Source organism: Rattus norvegicus, chromosome 9, assembly GCF_021556685.1.
Source record: "Rattus norvegicus strain SHRSP/BbbUtx chromosome 9, alternate assembly SHRSP_T2T, whole genome shotgun sequence".
NCBI classification, from domain to species: Eukaryota; Metazoa; Chordata; class Mammalia; order Rodentia; family Muridae; genus Rattus; species Rattus norvegicus.
In genome coordinates this window covers 6,767,212-6,787,297 of record NC_141542.1, presented here as the reverse complement: position 1 = coordinate 6,787,297, position 20,086 = coordinate 6,767,212, and the positions used below count along the sequence as shown (strand labels likewise).

Below are 20,086 nucleotides of genomic sequence, written 5' to 3'. Positions count from 1 at the left end.
TCCAGGGATGGGGACAGGAGGCTTGGACCCTTGTGGGGGTACAGGGTCAAGGTTGAGAATAGGCTTGAAGTTTTGAGGAGTTGGTGCCATGGGTCTTGGAAGTTGAAGGCTCTAGGTATGAAGAAAATTTCAGGATATATCCCTGGGTGCTTCGCCCAATTTCGGGCCACCTACAAACCTATAGAAACACCGACCCCCAAGGTTTCGAGCAGACCACGTGCAAGGCCTCCCCAAGCCAGGCCACTGGGGCGCTGACTTAAGGTCAGCCCATAGTTCCAGCAGCAGATTACCACCTCCCACATCCCCTGCCATTCACTTCTGCTCCCACTAATCCGCTCTTGCCGTCTGGTAGCGGTTCCACCCCAATGCAGATGAGCTTTCACTGACTCTCATCAAAACAGGGCACTATTACTTCCGTTGCTGCCATTTGTCCATGGAGGGGTCAATCATTGAACGCTTGCTCTTGTCGCTCAGCCATTGGCTCCGAAGTCAGAGGGGCACGGATTCTGAGAAAAGTCATCAGGTCCAAATCCAAGCGCATCATCCAAAACGCTTTAGGGACTGGGTTAAATGACTGCCAATCTTGACAAGCACCGCCTCCTAAGTGTATTCATTAGCTGGTTTTTACGACTATCTCGCCAAGCGCCCGCCCAGCTCATCCGAGAGAGCTTTCATAAGCCCCGCCCATATGTCCACGTGACAGACCAGAGCCATCACTCTTACCCTAGAGCCGCCCGAGAATGGGGAACTCACGCTTCATTGGGCCTCCTGACTTCTCGCGTGAATTCCAATTGCCCGCCCAGAGCTAGCAGCCCTCGGTTTATTGAGTTTTATAGTCGTCAGTCACATCGTGCTTCCCGCCCCCTGTGTCTTCCGGAACTCTGACTGGTCACCCGGATTTACGACCCAGGATTGGTGGATGTAGAGCGACAGCCGTATCCTACTGGCTGTTCCGCGCCGTCCGTCAAGCCGGCGGCGGGAGGAGGTGCCCCTTCCCCCCCCTCGCGTCGCCTTCCCAGCCGCTGGCTTCCCATCGTGCTCCGCGGCCGTGTGGAGCGAGGCCTTGTTCCCGCGTTGAGCCGCCGCCGCCTCCTCAGCTTGAAGCCTCCGCGCCAGGCCCGTCCCCGCCGCACCATGTCGGACTACAGCACCGGAGGTCCCCCGCCCGGCCCGCCGCCTCCCGCTGGCGGAGGAGGAGGAGCCGCGGGTGCGGGAGGAGGCCCTCCGCCGGGCCCGCCGGGTGCGGGAGACCGGGGCGGCGGAGGCCCTGGCGGCGGCGGCCCGGGTGGAGGAGGCGCGTCCGGGGGCCCTTCGCAGCCTCCGGGTGGCGGCGGTCCGGGGATACGCAAGGACGCCTTCGCCGACGCCGTGCAGCGGGCCCGCCAGGTGAGGGGGCCGCGAGGGCGCGTGCGCGCGCGGGGGAGGGGGGCGGCGGCGCGCGCGGGGTCGCGGGAGGGTCATGTGGGCGACGGGCTCGGGGCTGGGAGTCTGGGACCGTCACTGTGTGCGGGTGACCCCCTGCTTGCGTGGAGTTAAGGGTGCGCTGAAGGGGGATCTCCGAAAAAACTAGACTTTGCACTGGACCAGTCCTCTTACGATACCAGGGCTTGCAGCCTTTGGGGTCCCTGAGGGTTGCAGTTAAATCCTTGGAGTTCCCAGGATTTTATTCCTGGGTGTACTAGACCCACAAAGGTTGTAGTCTGGGACCGTGTCCCCAAGAGCCACCCCCAAGCTTGCACCCGTTATTTCCATTCAGGACATAAGGGCTTGTATTATGAGGACCACTCTAAAGTCAGAGAGTGTTTGTGATTTGGAGAGGTCTCCTGGTTTTTCAAAGGTTTGAGCTTGAATGTCAAGAGGGTGTCCCCAAGAATCACTCCTGGGTTTGTACTAAAGCACCCCGTTAGGACTCAAGGGGTCTTGGAAATTGAGGCAGGTGTAAGAGCTATTCCTGAGTTCGTGAAAGATGGGGTCAGAGATGCTGTGAGACCCCCTTTTTGAACCCTTGGAATCTTAGGGTCCCCAAGAGCCTCTCGGGGTTTGTAAAAGTTGCAATGCAGGATGCTAGAAGACCATCATTCAGAGACATAAGGGCTCAGAAATACTAGCTCCCAAGACTGAGTTCTAGGTTTGCACAGGGACTGAGTTTGAGCATATACTTAGAAAGTGGAGGACCTATCTTTTTTTTTTTTTTTTTTGGTTCTTTTTTTCGGAGCTGGGGACCGAACCCAGGGCCTTGTGCTTCCTAGGTAAGCGCTCTACCACTGAGCTAAATCCCCAACCCCCTGGAGGACCTATCTTAGCACATATTTGCACCCTCCCAGACTTTCAGCAACTACCTTTTAGAGGCTCTTACTTTGCACAGTTATTCCTGTTTTCAAAACAGGCCCCCCAGTCCATCCCATTTCTGTTCCTTCTCTAGGAAGGGATTTAGTGAGGGGTGGTGAGAAGTCCTTTCTGTTGGATCTTGATGGTGAAGAGAGGACCCTTTGTTAAAGAGCCTGGGCTTTGGAGTAAGGTGGGGAAGGTGGACAGGGGACCTGCTTTTTACTGTTTGAATTCCAAAAAATTGCTGTCCTCTGGGAACATGACTTGTTTTGATGACAGTATATAGAAGTGTTATGTGCTGGTTTGACCTAGCTCAGCTTTGCTCACAACCGCACTCAGGTCTGTTCAGAAAGTTGGATGGGCTAGGCTTACCCCAGATGCTGGTATCCAGGGGTTGTCCCAAGGCCTTTGGGCTAAGGACTGTCTCCTCCCACCTAGGGAGGAGCCATTGGATTACTGCCCTCTTCATTATTATCTCTCCCTTCCTCCGAGGTGGGGTGGGCTGTAGAGTGCCTTTTTTCTGGTCATCCCCCAAAATGTCTTGATTAAGAGGCAGCTTCCCATGGGTGAGTGAGTGCTGTCAGTTGAGGTGACCCTCCCTGTCAAGGGTAGCACACTTTTTTTTGTTTTTATAATGGAGTAGGCCAGATCCTGAGTTCAGGATTTGGGATGTGTTTGCTGGCTTAAGGGTGATAATGAATATGTTCTCTATGCACTTGAAACTCCGAGTGTGCCCCAAAGGGGCTTTTGTTTTGGTCATATGGGGATGTCAGGTGCCTTGAAGGTAGAAGCTTGGCCGTCTCAGGATGTTTTTGTAAAGATGTCCAGGGTAAGAAACAGGAGAATTGGAAGGACCACCCTGAAGTCCTGTTTGCTGTCCAGGTCACTTGTGGGAGGTGATCCAGGAATCCCTGTCCTCCTTAGGTTGTTCTCTTTGTACTTAGAACTGCTTTTGGGCACAGGTCTTGACCATAATGGGGACAGGGAACTTTCAATTCTTAGAAAACTTGGGACACATTCATAAAAGCTTCCAGAGTATCTATGCCCACACTCCTCAAAATCAGGGGGAGCCAAGGCTAGAGATGAATTTAAGGGTTACTTGAGATGGTAACTCGTCTGTACTTCTACCTCACCCTAGATTGCAGCCAAAATCGGAGGTGATGCTGCTACCACCGTGAATAACAACACTCCTGATTTCGGTTTTGGGGGCCAAAAGAGACAGCTGGAAGATGGAGGTAACTCGTGGCGGTGGCGGTGGCGGTGGCGGTGGCGGGCTTAGAGCTGAGAGTAGCACTTTTTGTCCCATTGGGGTTTCAAGACAGGGGAGCCAGCCCAGCTTTTTGTTCCATCTGCCACCTTAAGTATCAGGTAGCTGAGAGAAGGACAGGTCGATTGTGACAGGGGAGAGTAGTAGGTTCTGAAGATTGCTCCTTCCTTGTGAGAGACTGACACAGGGCACAAAGTAGCTCTTAAGCAGGGCATTTGTTTCCTGGGCAAGTCTAACTCTAGTCTGGAAGGACCCTGTGTTGTTACTAATGTTTGTGTATTAAAAGTGAACTTTATCACTCTGAGGTAGTGAATGACTTGGGCATGTTGCCCCTTTCTGAGCCAGCACCTTCTAACTCTCCATCTTGGCTGTCATGTGGAACTGGTGGTGACTGTGCCTAGAACATGCCGCACCAGCTTGGGGTTGAGGTGTTGCAGGTGGGTAGTGTCACATCTGACAGAGTCTCTCATCCACAGACCAGCCAGACAGCAAGAAACTGGCTTCCCAGGGAGATTGTAAGTCCACTGGGTGTATGCAAGCAGGGGCATCATGGGTTGGGGTCGGGGAGCCCAAATAGATACTAAGCTAGACTCTGCTTTGAATCTCTCTTCCTAGCAATTGGTTCTCAGCTGGGACCCATCCATCCTCCCCCCAGGTAAGCTGTTTATTGGCCTCCTGCTGACTCTGTTTTAGGGGCTGGCATAGAGGTGTCTCTGGGGCCAGGGGATGATGGAGGGTGGGGAAAGGGGTGCACTTGTGTCCATGAGTGTGCTCTGTGAACGGTGTGGGGGTGTGGATTGTAGCCATTGTAGCAACATGGTTTAGCACTGGCTATGAGTGGTCAGATGCTCCCAGGGGGATTAGAACCTGTGGAGTATGCTGCTGTCTGGCTGCCTCAGATGGCCTGGGATAAATGTGATTGGGCTGTTGAGATGGGCCACTTGTTTTCTTTGAATGAGTCTGTAATTCATGAAATACAAGGGACACTAACTAGAGAATGAGATGAACTATGTGACAAGCCTCCTTTTTACTGGTATGTGGACTGTCAGTGTGGTATAAAATGTGCAAGGTAGAGAAGCCGTACATAACTCAGGCAATAGAGCACTCATCCTGTATTCCCTCCCAAATACCCTGCCTCAAAACAAACAAACAAAAAAACAAAAAAACAGGCAAAACGATACACATCTACCATCTTACCGCATGGGAGGTTAAGGCAGGGGGTCAGAAATTCAAAGCCAGGGGGTTGGGGATTTGGCTCAGTGGTAGAGCCCTGGGTTCGGTCCCCAGCTCTGGAAAAAAAAAAATTCAAAGCCAGCCTGAGCTGAGCTATAAATGTTTTCCAAAACCAAATTCAAGTGTTCTTACCCGAGGAAATGGGATTGCAGTGGGTCATTTCTAGACTCTGGCCCTGAAGCCATTGCCCTTGTGTAGTAGCAGTATGTGCAGCAAAGACCTGGAGCTTCAAAGGGCTACCAGGCCTTTATTTCCAAGGAAAGCTGTGTGGTTTTTCCTCTAGCTGGAGGCTGATGTTGAGTGTCTCTTCCCACAGGACCTCAATGACAGAAGAGTATAGGGTTCCGGACGGCATGGTGGGCTTGAGTGAGTGTGGGTTTCCTTGATGAGGGTGGAGACCTGAGAGCCCCGGCTGCCTCTGGCCAAGGGATTTCTGTGTGATAGTGTCCAAGGGACAACTGGTGGGGGCCTTGGTCTGTGTGTCCTTACTTAGCCTTCACCTTTCTTTTCTTTCATCCAGTCATTGGCAGAGGTGGTGAGCAGATAAACAAAATCCAGCAGGACTCAGGCTGCAAAGTTCAGATCTCACCAGGTATGGCCCTCCATTTGTAAAGTTGCCTGGGACCCCAGGGCGAAGCTGGCTCTGCTGGGTAATACTTCCTGCAGCAGTACCGCTCCAGGTGCCACAGTGGCGATATTTCTACTATATTTATTTTTTTATGTGTGAGTTGGGGGTGTGCACATGTCATGATACACACATGGAGGTCAGAGGTTAGCTCTCCCCCCATTATATAGAACCCAGATATTGAACTTAGATTATCAGGTTAGTGGTGAGCACCTTTGCTCCCTGATCCGTGTCCCTGCCCTTGTTTTATCCATTCTGCATTTGGGGTAGTCTGGAGGTGTCGGCCTGGGCGTGGAGGCACCACTTTCCAGGTGGCAGGCAGGATCTCAGGCTGCTTGTGTCTGCTCATGTGGAGCATGTGCATGGGAGCTTCCTTTAGATTTGAGCTGCGGTCCTGGATGCTGTTAGGAGTAATCCTGAGCTGATTTCTGGAGTCTCCCCCTTCTCCCTCACTATCCTCTTGCCTTGACCTCTGGGTGCTAGGAGGATGTGGCACTCTGTGTTTCTCCCTGCTAAGTTCTGTCTTCCCCCTGGGCTTTAAAGAAGCAATCTTCTAGTGTCTCATGGCGGGGGGGGGGGGGGGGGGGCGTGATTTGTAGGAGAGGGCTGCAGGCTGCTCTGGAAGTTTCCTGTCCCTACTGCAGCAGCCCCTCTGCACTGAGCCCCTCTTCTTCTCTGCAGATAGTGGCGGCCTCCCTGAGCGCAGTGTGTCCCTGACTGGAGCACCAGAGTCTGTCCAGTAAGTCCCCAGCTGGGTTTCCTGCAGGAGTTAGTGACACCTGTCTGTCCTTCCCACCACATTTCTCCCTAGATCTTTGTGGACCATTTGCCCCCCTCCCCCTCAGTCTCCAACAGCCCCAGGTCCTTGGCATCCATCAGATAACTCATCTGAGCTGGGTGTGCCGCCCTGTTATCTTCCCAGAAAGGCAAAGATGATGCTGGATGACATTGTGTCTCGGGGCCGTGGAGGCCCCCCAGGACAGTTCCATGACAACGCCAACGGGGGTCAGAATGGCACAGTGCAGGAGATCATGATCCCTGCTGGCAAGGCTGGCCTGGTCATTGGCAAGGGTGGAGAGACCATCAAGCAGCTGCAGGTGTGTGTTGGCACAGGCCGAAGCACTAGTCCCCCACATCTCCAGTGCCCCTGAGATTGCCTCTGACAGGCACTTACATTGCAGGAGCGGGCTGGGGTGAAGATGATTTTAATTCAGGACGGCTCCCAGAACACAAATGTGGACAAGCCGCTGCGGATTATTGGGGACCCATACAAAGTACAGGTGAGCTCCCAGGAAGCATGGATTCCAGAAGGCTTCACTGTCCATCCAGCCTTGCCTGGCTATTGCCAGCAGCAGCCACCCCCCAAACTCCCTAAGCCCTTCAGCTTCTTGCCCTGGATGAATAGCCCTCTTAAGGCATTTTGCAGCTCCACGGGGTGCAGGTGCCAGGAGGTGGGTGCAGTGGCAGCACACTTGCCTGTTGTCACTGCTCAGTGTGGTATGTTCACAGCAAGCCTGTGAGATGGTGATGGACATCCTGCGAGAACGTGACCAGGGTGGCTTTGGGGACCGCAATGAATACGGATCTCGGGTTGGCGGAGGCATCGATGTGAGTGCAAGCACTCCAGGGAGTGGGCAGCTGGGAGCAGGGCAGAGGTAGGGGCACACCAGGTGACTGTGCCTCCTGGCCTCCCAGGTGCCTGTACCCCGGCATTCGGTTGGTGTGGTCATTGGCCGGAGTGGAGAGATGATCAAGAAGATCCAGAATGATGCTGGTGTGCGCATCCAGTTCAAGCAAGGTGAGGGAGGAGTGCCCAGGTGCTGGTGCTACCCCCACCTCTTGCAGGCCCTCAGTGCCTGCAGAGGTTTGGTGCCTAGATCCTGTCAGTTGTTTTTCTGGAACCAGTCTCTAAGATTGCTTAGTTCTGTGGACCTTGAAGGTGGGAGGATGCTCAAGCTGTTAACTCTGAGTAGATAGATGTGTTCTGAGGAATAGGACTTCTGCTTGTTCACATGGAGGCAGCAAATCAGAGTTGCTGATCTCTCGGGGTACTTAGCTTTTCTTTGAGTAGTATCTGTTCTTGGTTTTAGATGACGGGACCGGCCCTGAGAAGATTGCTCACATCATGGGGCCTCCAGATCGGTGTGAGCATGCAGCCCGGATCATCAATGACCTCCTCCAGAGTCTTCGGAGTGGGCCCCCAGGTCCTCCAGGGGCCCCTGGCATGCCCCCTGGAGGCCGGGGCCGGGGCCGGGGCCAAGGCAACTGGGGCCCTCCTGGAGGGGAGATGACTTTCTCCATTCCTACCCATAAATGTGGGCTGGTCATTGGCCGAGGTGAGTCCCTGAGGCTCTGCCCTTTCCCTGCCTGGCTCTGCACCTGCCAGCCTTTCACTAACCGTGGTCCCACAGGTGGGGAGAACGTGAAGGCCATTAACCAGCAGACAGGCGCCTTTGTGGAAATATCTCGGCAGCTGCCGCCCAATGGAGACCCCAATTTCAAGTTATTTGTCATCCGGGGCTCACCTCAGCAGATTGACCATGCAAAGCAGCTCATTGAGGAGAAGATAGAGGTACGTTCCCAGGTGCTGGTGAAGGTGCCCTCTCCCCGTTGGATTGCTCACTGTAGCTGCCACTTTTTCCCTTAGGGTCCCCTCTGCCCAGTTGGACCAGGCCCTGGGGGACCAGGCCCTGCTGGACCCATGGGGCCTTTCAACCCTGGACCCTTCAACCAGGGGCCTCCAGGGGCACCACCACAGTGAGTACTCCTTTGCTCCTGGGTTGCGTTTAGTGTTGTGGGACCTGGAAAAAAAGGGACAGGCCCTTTTTCACTGGGCTATATGCAGCCCACTGTGATAGGTGCCATGAGACTCCACTGCCTTTGACCTTGGTTCTATGTCAGCCCCAGCTTTCTTGGGAGTTGGTAAGGATTTCTATTTTCACATCCTTGAACCAGTTCTCATGGCCACTTCTCTCCTCCCCTGCAGTGCTGGTGGTCCCCCTCCTCACCAGTACCCGCCTCAGGGCTGGGGCAATACCTACCCCCAGTGGCAACCACCTGCCCCTCATGACCCAAGTAAGTGTCAATACCACATAGGAAGTTTGGGGAGTGACACCAAGCCAACTACTGTGCCTTTGCTCAACCAACATCTCTTCCTTTAGACAAAGCTGCAGCAGCAGCTACAGACCCTAATGCTGCCTGGGCCGCCTACTACTCCCACTACTACCAGCAACCCCCAGGCCCCGTGCCAGGCCCTGCCCCAGCCCCTGCAGCCCCACCTGCGCAAGGGGAGCCCCCCCAGCCTCCACCTACTGGCCAATCAGACTATACCAAGGCTTGGGAAGAGTATTACAAAAAAATTGGTAAGTTCAGTGCTAGGGAGCAGTGGGGTATCCTACACAGGGTCCAGCTTCACTGACACACTACCCTGTTCCTCAGGCCAGCAGCCCCAGCAGCCTGGGGCGCCCCCACAGCAGGATTACACCAAGGCCTGGGAGGAGTACTACAAGAAGCAAGGTAAGCTGCTGGGTGGGGACAGGTGGGGATCCTGGCTGGGGAGGTCCTTCTGACAGCCACTCATTATCCTCTCTGTGCCCACAGCACAAGTGGCCACTGGTGGGGGTCCTGGAGCACCCCCTGGCTCCCAGCCTGACTACAGTGCCGCCTGGGCTGAGTATTACAGACAGCAGGCTGCTTACTACGGACAGACCCCAGGCCCTGGTGGCCCACAGCCACCTCCCACCCAGCAGGGACAGCAGCAGGCAAGTGGGAACTGCCACCCTCCTCCTCCTCCTTTCTCCTTCCAACCCCCGGCCACCGTCCATCCTGCCTTAGTGGGTAGCGCCGGAAACCCTTTCCCCTGCGGGGTGTGCCCTTGATGCCAGCCTCGGGCTCGTGGCCAGAGTCTCCCAGAGCCCCGCAGCCCCGCCGCTGGGAAGCGCTCGATGGGTGCAGAGGCTCACTGAAGAGGCTTCTCCGGTAGCCACTGTTGGTGCGACGTTGTCGGGTGCTGGGGGCACCGGCCGCAAAGGTGGAACTCTGAACTGCTGGGGTGTCCCGGGTGGGGGCAGGAAGTGGGGACTGTGCTGGGTACCATGCCGGTTGCTGAACCCGCTCGCTCAAAATCTGGCCACTTGGGAAGAAAATGTCTATTTTTTTTCCCCGTCTCAGCATCACTATTTTGGGTTTTGTTCTTTTTTATTCTTTTTTTTTTTTTTTTTTTTTTTTAAGCCACCATCTTTATATCCCCCATGTTCAAGTAATTGCGTGTTGCAGGCGGCCCTGGCTCTGCTGGGATGTGAGGGGAGCCCACTGGGCCCTCCTGTCTGGCGAGGCCACCTCTGGTGTGCTTGCCTCTGTGTCCCGGTCTTGTCTGTGAAGTGGGCATGACGATAGTTGCCACCTTCCAACCTACCTCACAGGGGTGTTGTGGGGACACCATGGTCTGAATGTTGTGACGCCCAGCCGCCGCCTCCCTCCTCTGTCCCCCTCCCTCCTGGCACTTCTCCCGTGTGCCCTCTTCCACACCTCTGGCTTCTGCTGCAGACTCCTCCTCCTCTTCCTCCTCCTTTCTCCTGTTTCTCCACCAAGGAGCAGTCTGACTAGTGGAGTCCCCAAGACAGACAGTCACAGCCCCCTGCTTAGCCTGTGGGGGCTTGGGCTCGGCCTCTTGGCCCACTGCCTGGAGTCGCAGCCTCTTGTAGCCAGGCCGCCCTCCTGCCATGACCATTCCTGTCTCTCCCTCTCTGCAGGCAACTGAAGCAAATGGATATGAACTTCATCTGTGAAAATATTTTTTCCCTTCATTTTTGTTCCATTTGGGGGTTTCTTTTTATTGGTTTCTATATTTGATTGGTTTGGTGAGAGAACAACGGCTGCCTAGGGTGCAAGGATCCCCTTCATGCTGAGGCGCCCTCTCTCATTCTGTGTGTCTCACATCTTTTTCCTTTCCAAAATCGGGATCCTTCATGTTGAGCCAGCCTTAGAAAATAGCGAGAATTTAACCTCTGCCAAAAAAAAGAGAAAAAATGTAAAAATTAAATCACAAAGAGCAGAACAAAACCTATAAAATGATATATATATAGAAATATATAAATCTTTATCCCCCAGCCTTTGAGCCCACCCTCTGAGGGAAGTGATTCACTATCTCCCTATTGTCCGGGGCCCTATTGTTTTTAAATAAACTTTTTAAAAGGAAAGAAAGTCACTCTTGCTATCTTTTTTTTTTTTTTTCGGTTTTTTTTTTTTCTTTTTTTTTTTCTTTTAGTTAGAGTTGGAACATTCCTTGGACCAGGTGTGGGTGTCACAGGCCCCTCCTGTCCCTGCCCATCTCTCTCTGTCTCTCTCTCTCTCTCTCTCTTCCCGCCCCGCTCTCCCCTGGCTCCTCCCTATACCCACCCCAACCCCAGGACTGGCCTGGTACGTTGTCATCTGTTGAAGATGAGATAAACTGAGAAAAAAATGAGAACAAAACAAAAAAATTGTATGGCAGTTTTTACTTTTTATCGCTCGTTTTTAACTTCACAAATAAATGGTAACAAAACCTCCCTGTGTCTTGCTGGCTGTGGTCTGTCTGTCTCCCCTCCCCTGCAAATGTGTGCTGCTTTTCCTAGGTCTCTAAGCATGACCCTGATGATGAGAGGGTGTGGGAATTTTGTAGAGGACAGCAGTGCTTTCCTGACCTCCCTCTTCAGTGAATGGGGTGGAGGGTGGATTGTGGTGCAGTCCCTGAAACCACCTATATTTTGGGGAGACCTGCCCAGCTGTCTCTGCACTTTCCCTTTGGGACCTGAGGAACCAGGCACTGAGGAGGGTCCCTGGAGTTCATGTTCCCATGGATGTGGCCACACTCGTCACTAAGTGCTGCCTCGTGGAAGCATCCCATTGGGGGCACAGGCCTGACTGTGTGTATGACTTAGTCATACACAGTCCTGCGTGAGTGATACCCAGGACAAAGTAGACAGTGCCAGGGGTTCCCTTCTGTGATCAAAATCAACCAGGGTTGCGACCAGGCATAGCAGGTGTAAAGTGCTAGTAGTCCCAAAGCCAACGTGCTATGCTTATTAGTAGCCCCAGCCAGATGGGAGGCTTGTGGACCAGCAGGGATCCTATGCTCCAAAGCTGCCTTCAAACTGCCATGCCTTGCTATAATAACCAGAGTCCACAGGATGCAGTGGCAGCTGCCACTTCTGGGTGAGGTTGGTTTCCCTCCAGCTGTGCTAGGTACCTGTCTGCCCATAGGGATCCTCGTAGCACCAAGGACTCACCTGCTGTCTGCTGTGGAGAAGGGTAGGCGAGATGTTGGCCCAGTCCTACCTAGCTCACTGCAGACTCTCAATGACTGAACAGCACTTGGCGAAGATGCTTTCAGGGGCTCCTTCAGCTAATATCTAAGGGAGAAGACATCAAATATGCAGCCCATGGCAAGAGCTATGTTCAGCCCCCTCGATGCAAGTCCTGATACAAGCAGGTTTGCTGTATTGAGTGCCATTCCATGTCCTGTGACAGTGGGTATGGGGGTGGGGCGGGGGTGAGCCATGGAGATCCCCTGGGTCCAGAGAACAGAATGCACAGTCCCCCATGCTTGCTTCCCATAGGGATGAGGACACCACCAAAGTTCCAGGGCTTCATAGCTATTCAGGTGTCAGTTAGGGACCCCATTGTAGCTTCAGAAACTGGAAGCTCATTCACTAGCTCACACCTGTTATCCTAGAGCTTGGGAGACTGAGTTTAGAGGGTTAAATGAATTCAAGGCTATCCTGGACTCCGTGAGGCCTCAGTCTGTGCCGCCCTAAGGAGAGGGAATCCCCCTCCCCCCTTTCATACTGGAGAAAGTTGAAGACCCCAAGTTCACTAAATGGGGCTTGGGGCTCACTTCTGGGTACCCACATTTCTCAGAAGGTTCTTTTGCTGGTAAAAGGTCAGGACGGGCTCACATAGGGTGTAGTGTGTCTCTAGGCGCTTGCGGATGGCCAGCTCTGAATCATCTGCCCGGTGCTCCACCTGTCCTCGTCGTAGCACTCTGCGCACCATGGTCTCCATGGAGCAGTCAAACACTATGACTATGTTGGGGGCCCTGCCCACCTAGGCAGCAACCAACAGAACCCTGAGGAGAGAGCCTTGTATCCTTTCCCAAGAGACCATGAGGCTGGGGAGACATCAGGCCTCTGGTCTATTTTAAGTGCCTATGTGTGCACTCATGGAGGCCAGAAGAGGATATCAGGTCCCTGGGAACCCTAGTGAGTCGCCTACATGGATGCTAAGAAACTGAACTCATGTCCTCTACAACCAGCAATGTACAACTTTTAAACACTTTTGAGCAAAGTATAGTTGGCTCGTTCCTTTAAATCCCAGCACTGCGGAGGCAGAGGCAGGAAGATCTCTCTGAGTTCAAAACCCAGTCTGGTCTACAGAGCTACTAATGGGGTGGGGTGTGTGTTTGTGTGTATGTGTGCATGTGTGTGTTTGGGGGGTTTTGTTTGTTTGTTTTTTGAGATAGTGCCTGCCTCCTCCCCAGTGCTTGGATTGAAGGTGAATGCCACCATGCCTAATACAATAGATGCTCTTGACTGCTGAGCCATCTCCCCAGCCTGCAACCTCGTTTTTGAGGCAGTCTCTCACTGGCCTGAAACTACAAGTAGACAAGGCTGTCTAACCAGTGAGCTCCAGAGATCCCGTCTCCCCCATTCAAGAGCTCAGATCAAGCATATATACCACACCCAGCTTGCTGTGTGGCTCTGGGGATGGAACTCAGGCTCACACACTTGTAGGGTTAGCACTTTGCTAACCTAGCCATACCCTGTATCCCTTGGGTTACTTTTTGAGTCAGAGTCTAGCTGTCATGGAACTCCTCATCCTCCTGCCTCTGATGCCAGATGCTGGAGTGAGTTACAGGTGTGCACAGCCCCACTATTTTATTTACTATTATTTAGAGACCAGATCATATTATATACTGAAATCTAGCCTCAAACACTCCTGCTGCCTCAACGCCCTGTGTGCTAATGCCATAAATCTTTTTATTTCCATTTTTTTTGATAGGGTCTCACTATACTTCCCTGAAACTAGTCATAAAGACCAGGCTGGCCTGGAGCTCAGATCCACCTGGCTCTGTTTCCCAGGTGCCCATTAACCATGTGTATGCTGTCTTACCCTGTTGTTCTTTAGACAGGGTCTTATGAAGCCCCGGCTGTCCTTGAATTCCCTATGTAGCACAGGATGACCCTGAAACCCTGATCCTCCAACTCCCTAGTTTCAGTTCTGGGATGACGGGTATGCACCACCATGCTTGGTTTCTTGCTTCCAGTGGGATCAGGGACACCACCAAAGTCCCTTACCCTACAGCCTTGAGCTAACACAAGTGGGTTTTCACTTTTACACTTCTAAGCCCTGGGGATGAGCCCATCAAATATGGGAGGTGAATACTCTATCCTCTGAGCCTAGTCCCACCCAACCTGAGGCTTGATTTGCAGTGGTGGGTAATGCATGTGTAGAGCCTGAAGGTTCTTTCTCCCCCTGCCCCTCCACTGGCCTTTCCCTTTCCCACTGACCCTCCCACAGTCACATGTGCATGTTTGGTTTTGGTATTTCATCTATTAGTGGAAGGGGGAGGCCTGTGTGAAATTCAAAGTACGACTTTGTGGAAGTCTGCTCTTGTCCATATTTAGGGGGATCCCAGGGACAGAACTCAGGGTTGTCAGGCTTAGCAGCACTTTTACCTGCTGCACATGTGTGCAGTCCCAGAGTGCTAGTGCCCACAGAGGCCAAAAGCAGGGGGTGCCCGTGGAGCGACACAAGTGGGCGCTGGAAACTGAACTCAGGTCTTCTGGAAGATCATTGAGTGCTCGCAACTACTGGGTCATCTTTCCAGCCACTTTCTCCCTCTTTTTTTCCATCTTATTTTGAGACAGGGAGTCTTCTCTGTGTAGCTCTAGCTGTCCTAGAACTTTGTGGACCAGGCTGGTCTTAAAGTCAGAGATCCACCTGCCTCTGCCTCCTGAATCCAGGGAATTAAAGGTGGATTGCTGCTGTCCAGCCCTTTTTCTATGAAGATGCTTGCTCTGTACATCCCCCACCGAATGAAGAGCGCAGGCTCCATGCTGGCAGGCAGCTGTCTCCTCCTAACCACTACTTCCTTAATGGTCTACAGGTCCAGGCATCCTAAATAAGAGAATCCGCCCGATGCCCGTTCCGTAACTGCCCTCATTCTCCACACTTCGCCTGTAGATAACTCAGAAAACCTTATTGTCAAAGCGAGTTTGTGTGTGTTCAGTATGGGCCAATTTCTTCCCTACATATATTTACCTACATGTATTTACTCTGTCCATGTCACACACATGTTATGACATGTTGGTGCATGTGTGGAGGTAGAGAACACCCTGCAGGTGTCAGTTCTCCTTCTAGCATGTGGGTTCAGGACTCAAACTCATCTCCTCAGGCCTGGACATGAGCCCCATTACCTGTTGCAAACTCTAGCAGGCTCCACCCACTGCTTTTAGTCCGAGCTTCATTACATGTTTGGATATGGGACTGGTCAGGAGCCAGGGCTAGCTATCCATGTGCATCTCACAATCCAAGAAAGCAGTGTCCACAGACTGCATCCCTGAACCACACCCCCAGACCCTCACTTCAAAAACAAAATATCAGCTAAGCAGTGGTGGCACATGCCTTTAATGCCAGCACTAGAAAGCAAAGGCAGGTGGATTCCTGAGTTTGAGTTCTAGAGCCAGAGCTACACACACACACAAAAAAAACCCTGTCTCAAAAAAAAAATTCTGTGTGGGTATCTTATAGTGCTGCCATGTACCCACATACAGAGTTCACAGTTAGGGCTGCTGCAAGATTTGGTGATAGAGTACTTGTTCTTGGAGAGGACCTACATCTGAGTCCCAGCATACACATAATGGCTCACAACTATCCTAAGTCCAGTTTCAGGGTTCCGATGCCATGTTCATACCTACACCTTAAAGGGCACAAGGCATGTCTGTATAGACATACATATATACAGGCAAGATGCTCACATGCATAAATTGAAATATCAAAAAAGCAAGGAACTGGGGTTGCAGAGGTCTCAGTGGTTAACTCAGTCCTGAGTTCAATTCTTAGCAACCACATGGTGGCTCACAAACATCTGTAATGGGATCCATTGCCCTCTGGTGTGTCTGAAAATAGCAACAGTGTACTCACATGCATTAAATAAATAAATAAATAAATAAATAAATAAATAACTTTAAAAAAGAAAAGAACAAACAAACAAAAAGCAAGGAATTAACTGTTATCTGTCCAGACTTCTGTGGTGATGTGTGCCTGTGTTCTTAGCATTCAGGAGTATTGCAGGGACTTCCAGGTCAGCCTGGCTACATAGAGAGACACTGTCTCCAGAAACAGCACAAAACACAGAGAAGCCAGCCAGCCAGTGCTGTCTCACTTCTATTGTCCCAGCATCAGATGGAGGCTAGCCTGGGCTACATGAAACATTCTGGGACTGAGGCTACTACTCCATCCTGACTCCCAGCCCACACTTCCTTTTGGGTTACACAGTTTCACATTTTAAGAAATTGTGACTAATATTTAAACAAGGCGGGAGGGGGGTGTCAGCTTCTGCAGCACAGCTCTCCCATAAACCCTCCTGGCTTGGTAACGTGGGTCCTGCACATCCCCATGGCAACAGCAGTGTGAATGCTTCCTAAGCCCATTGGCAACACTCTCCACGGATAAATTCACCCTCTGGAATCTTCCATAGGTTTGCACCATCAGCAACCCAATTTCTTCCTGCATGTGTTTGGGAGTATGGCAGCCAGAGGTCAGCCAGCACGAGGGCCTTGTTCAGTTTGTATTGTTTGAGACAGGAATTCTTTTTATGGAATTCCCAGCTGAACTCCAAATGTAGCTTAGGCTGGCCCAGAAATCACAATCCTCCTGCCTCACAGGATCCCAGTGCTGGGGTGACCAGCATATACCTCCAAGTCGCATGTGCAGGCTGGGCAGAGCACGTTGGGTAGAGGGCTCACCCAGCATGCCTGAAGCCCTGACTTCCATCCTCAGCATATAAACTAGGTGTGGTGGCACAACCTTACCATCTCAGCACCCCAGAGAGAGGCAGGAAGAATAAGAGTTCAAGGTCAGCCTCTCTTCTGTTAAGGGATTTGAGACCAGCCTAGGATATATGAAATCTGAAGGAAGCGGGAAATGGGGGTGGGGATCAAGAGAGGAAGGAGGAGAGGAAGGAAGGCTCTATCTCCCAGCCACAGGTCCTCTTATATCCATCCACTAGGGTCTTATGGAGAGTGGAGAGAGGTTGGTCTGGAACCTCCACTCAGGTAGCACACCCCCCCGAATGGCTCTTGCCTCTGGGGGGGATCATGGTCACTCACAATCCGCTCAAACTCTTTGGCCTGTTCCAGCTCTCTGGGGAAGCCATCGACGAGAAAGCCGCGGCTCTTTGGATAAGACAACAAGTTGTCACTGACCATGTCCAGAATGAGACCCTGGGAAGGAAAGGGCATGGACTCAGAATCTGCCCCTCCAAAGAGGCCAAGGGCTATGAAGGTCATTCAGTTTGGCCCTCCTGTAGGACAATCGCTGACTCCCTCTCTCCTTACATGCTTTTAAAAATAATTTGGGGGCTGGAGAGATGGCACAGAGGTTAAGAGCACTGACTGCTCTTCTAAAGGTCCTGAGTTCAACTCCCAGTAACCACAACCATCTGTGATGCACACAATTCCCTCTTCTGGTGTGTCTAAAGGCAGCTACACTGTACTCACATACATGTAAATATAGAATAAATGTATCTAAAATAATAATTTGAAGTTACTTCTGATTGTATGTCTGTCTGTGTGTAGATATGTTCAGGTGCAAGCAGGTGCCCCAGAGGCCAAAGAAGTAGGATCCCCTGGAGCTGGATCTACAGGCCATTGTGAGCCACCTGGGAACTGAACTCGTGTCTACAGAGCACTTAGTCTCGGGTAACAGCTAGTCACCTCCCCAGCAACTAGGCATGGAGCCCGAGCTGGCCCTGAATTCAGAGACTCCCCTGTATCTGCCTCCTGAGTGCTTGGCTCTTTTCTCTTTCCTTTCCCCCAACCCCTTTACACCCATATACTGAGCCCAAGACCTCACAAATGCTAGGTAAACCCTTGTTCTCTGAACGAGACTCACAGACTCCTAATACTCTGTTTTAGAGACAGAGTCTCACATAGCCAGGCTCATCCTTAAACTCATATATCCTCTTGCCTCCGCCTCCCCAGTGTTGGGATGAAAGGTGTGCTTTCAAGTCTAGTGACCTGGAACTGAACTTACTGCTTCCAGCGTCCTGGGACACAGGCTTGCCCCACTCTGCCCATCAGATAGCTTACATTACCTGACACGCCATCAGTCTAATGCTAGGTAAATGGCTATACTTTGCTGTGTAGGGGAGGAAGCGTATCCCTGCTCAGCAATGTGCTTCCTGGGTATTTTTGGTAGAGTCCGTTGGATATGCGGGTGTGCAGTTTATGGGTACAGAAGCTGATTTGTTTAAGTAATTTATGTACTTAGGGTCTATGTAACCCAGGCTGACCTTAAATTCCCCATCTTCCTGCCTCAGCCTCCCGGATTTGGGGACAACAGGTGTTTGCCACTTCACGTGACTTTCTTCTTCCCTCCCTCCTTTGTCACCCCTCCCCCATGACATAGTCCAGGCTAGAATCTTTTGTGTGTGTGTGTGTGTGTGTGTGTGTGTGTGTGTGTGTGTGTGTGTGGTGGATGGGTAGACTCTTATAAGTTTATTAGATCTAAAAAACAGTTATTAGATCTCTATATTATTTATCTAGCTGGGGAAGGGTGGTGCATGTGCCATTCACAGGAGTCAATTCAGGCTGTGAGGCTTGGCTGCCATCTTTGGCCCCTGGCACGGGCTGAACTGTATATGTAATAAAGGATGCCTTAGAACTCCTCATCCTCCTGACTTCGCCTCCCGAGGACTGGTTGCCCAGCATGTACCCAGTTTCTGCATGGCTGGGGATGGGACCCAGGATTTTTGAGCATGCTAGGCCAGTGGCTTTTTTTTTTTTGTTTGTTTGCTTGTTTTATTTGTGTGAGTGCTTGTATGTATGTCTGTACACATGTGTGAGTGTATGCAGAGCCCTCAGAAGCCAGAAACCCTGGAAATAGAGTTGACGGATAGTTGTGAACTGTTATTTGGGTGCTGGGAATCAAACCCAGGTTGGGGAGGAGCAGCCAGTGTCCTTAACCCTTATATCGTCATAGCATTGTCAGATAAGAACAGTGTTAATGCAGCAAGGCAGTGAGTGGCTGGGCCAGAACACCCTGTCCGGCCATGCCCCTGTCTCCTGTGAACGCTCACCGTGGGTACCAGGAGTCCCTGCTGCATGATGTCCCGGATCTGCCGGCCCCTCTGGGTGCTTCTCTGAGCCTCCTCCCGCAGCAGCTGGCCCAGCTCCACGTGGTAGAAGCCGTATTTCATAGCCATGTTTCTGCACTGGGTCCCTTTCCCGCAGCCAGGCCCCCCCACCACAAAGATGATCAGAGGATACCTCAGGATGTCTATGGTGTTCAGGGAAGAAAGTGGGTACTAGTACGAGTCTATAAGAGATCCTGGCCTCACACTGAAGGCTCCCTCTGTTGAGCAGGCCACCGGCCTTTTGCACAGACCTCCATGAAGTGCCTTACTGACTCCATCAACCCATTTTACAGATAATGAAAGAGGAAGGCCCTCAAACCCACCCAATAGCACCCTGCTCCACCCACCATGCGGTCCTTTCTATCCTGCCTGCTTGTGCCTCTAGTCACACAACCCTTTCCTCTCCTTCACAGTCATGGTTCTTTGTTCTTTGTCCTTTTTGACTCCCTTTAGTCTTCCTAACCAGCCTTTGTAACTCACGGTGCGCTCCCCGAAAGTGAAGAAATGAATGTCTCCGCTACTAGATACATCAGTGGAGTCAGTTGTTTATGGTTCTGTAAAGACTAACATGGAATCACCATATCTCATCCTTCTCAGGTTCAATGTCTGTACCACCCTTGACCCTCTGAGGGTCCCAACTCCTATGAGTCCCACAGGCTCCCTTTTTCTGATTCCTCCCCCGAGAATTGTACTTTCCATCTCTGACACTGGCTCCTCTACTCAAGTTATATTCCAAAGGCATCAACCAATGGTGGGGTGGGAGCATGTGCAGATGCGTTCCTGTCGTGCAAGGGTTGGTGTGCACAATCAGGTGGTGGGATACCTGCCCACCGCCCCCTTCCGTTGCCTCATGTAGACCAACTACCCCATGTTGTTACCCTTCTCCTGGGGCCGTAAAGCTCTGCCCAGCTGGGGCAGCGTGGACTCGCACAGACCCATCCCGCCCGCAATGCTGGGGTACGCCGGGGCCGGGTCTCTGCCCTGCAACGACTCCTCGGCTCCGCTTTACGTCACAAGGGACTCATTTTGCAAGATCCTCGGGATCCCCTGACTCCAGGACACAAAAGAAAACGGAATCTCAGACCCACCCCAGAAGAGCCCCGGAGGCCATTCCACAGAGCGAGCCTCGGTTGCCATGGCAACGCGGCCTCCGCTCCCGCTTCTTGGACATTTACGCTTGCGCGAGAGTACCGAGGACGCGAACACCAGAAGACTCCATTCCCACCCTACCCAAGAT

At 52.2% G+C, this 20,086-nt stretch overlaps 1 protein-coding gene and 1 pseudogene across 3 annotated transcripts; one reads left to right on the top strand and one right to left on the bottom strand.

Moving 5' to 3' along the window:
* Positions 1–1,032: 1,032 nt before the first annotated feature.
* On the top strand, positions 1,033–10,999 carry Khsrp (KH-type splicing regulatory protein). Of its 2 annotated transcripts, XM_087564677.1 has the most exons (19): positions 1,033–1,386; positions 3,467–3,563; positions 4,072–4,110; positions 4,211–4,250; positions 5,145–5,194; positions 5,349–5,420; positions 6,135–6,192; positions 6,376–6,550; positions 6,635–6,733; positions 6,963–7,061; positions 7,149–7,251; positions 7,544–7,789; positions 7,865–8,025; positions 8,101–8,210; positions 8,440–8,528; positions 8,615–8,815; positions 8,892–8,969; positions 9,054–9,214; positions 10,205–10,999. In XM_087564677.1, exons 1-19 carry the CDS (start codon positions 1,135–1,137, stop codon positions 10,238–10,240), a joined length of 2,166 nt encoding a protein of 721 aa, XP_087420803.1. In that variant the 5' UTR covers positions 1,033–1,134; the 3' UTR covers positions 10,241–10,999.
* On the bottom strand, positions 10,689–19,914 carry LOC301115 (adenylate kinase isoenzyme 5; annotated as a pseudogene). The gene is given in 6 exon segments (NR_185086.1): positions 10,689–10,902; positions 11,720–11,842; positions 12,342–12,536; positions 16,823–16,936; positions 18,793–18,992; positions 19,728–19,914. The product of NR_185086.1 is annotated as an adenylate kinase isoenzyme 5 (transcript).
* Positions 19,915–20,086: the final 172 nt, after the last annotated feature.

Coding starts and splice junctions, on each gene's coding strand:
- Khsrp (XM_087564677.1), top strand. CDS start 1,135: ATGTCGGACTACAGCACCGGAGGTCCCCCGCCCGGCCCGCCGCCTCCC. Junction 6,734..6,962: donor GGGACCCATACAAAGTACAG/GTGAGCTCCCAG, acceptor GTATGTTCACAG/CAAGCCTGTGAGATGGTGAT. Junction 8,026..8,100: donor TCATTGAGGAGAAGATAGAG/GTACGTTCCCAG, acceptor TTTTTCCCTTAG/GGTCCCCTCTGCCCAGTTGG.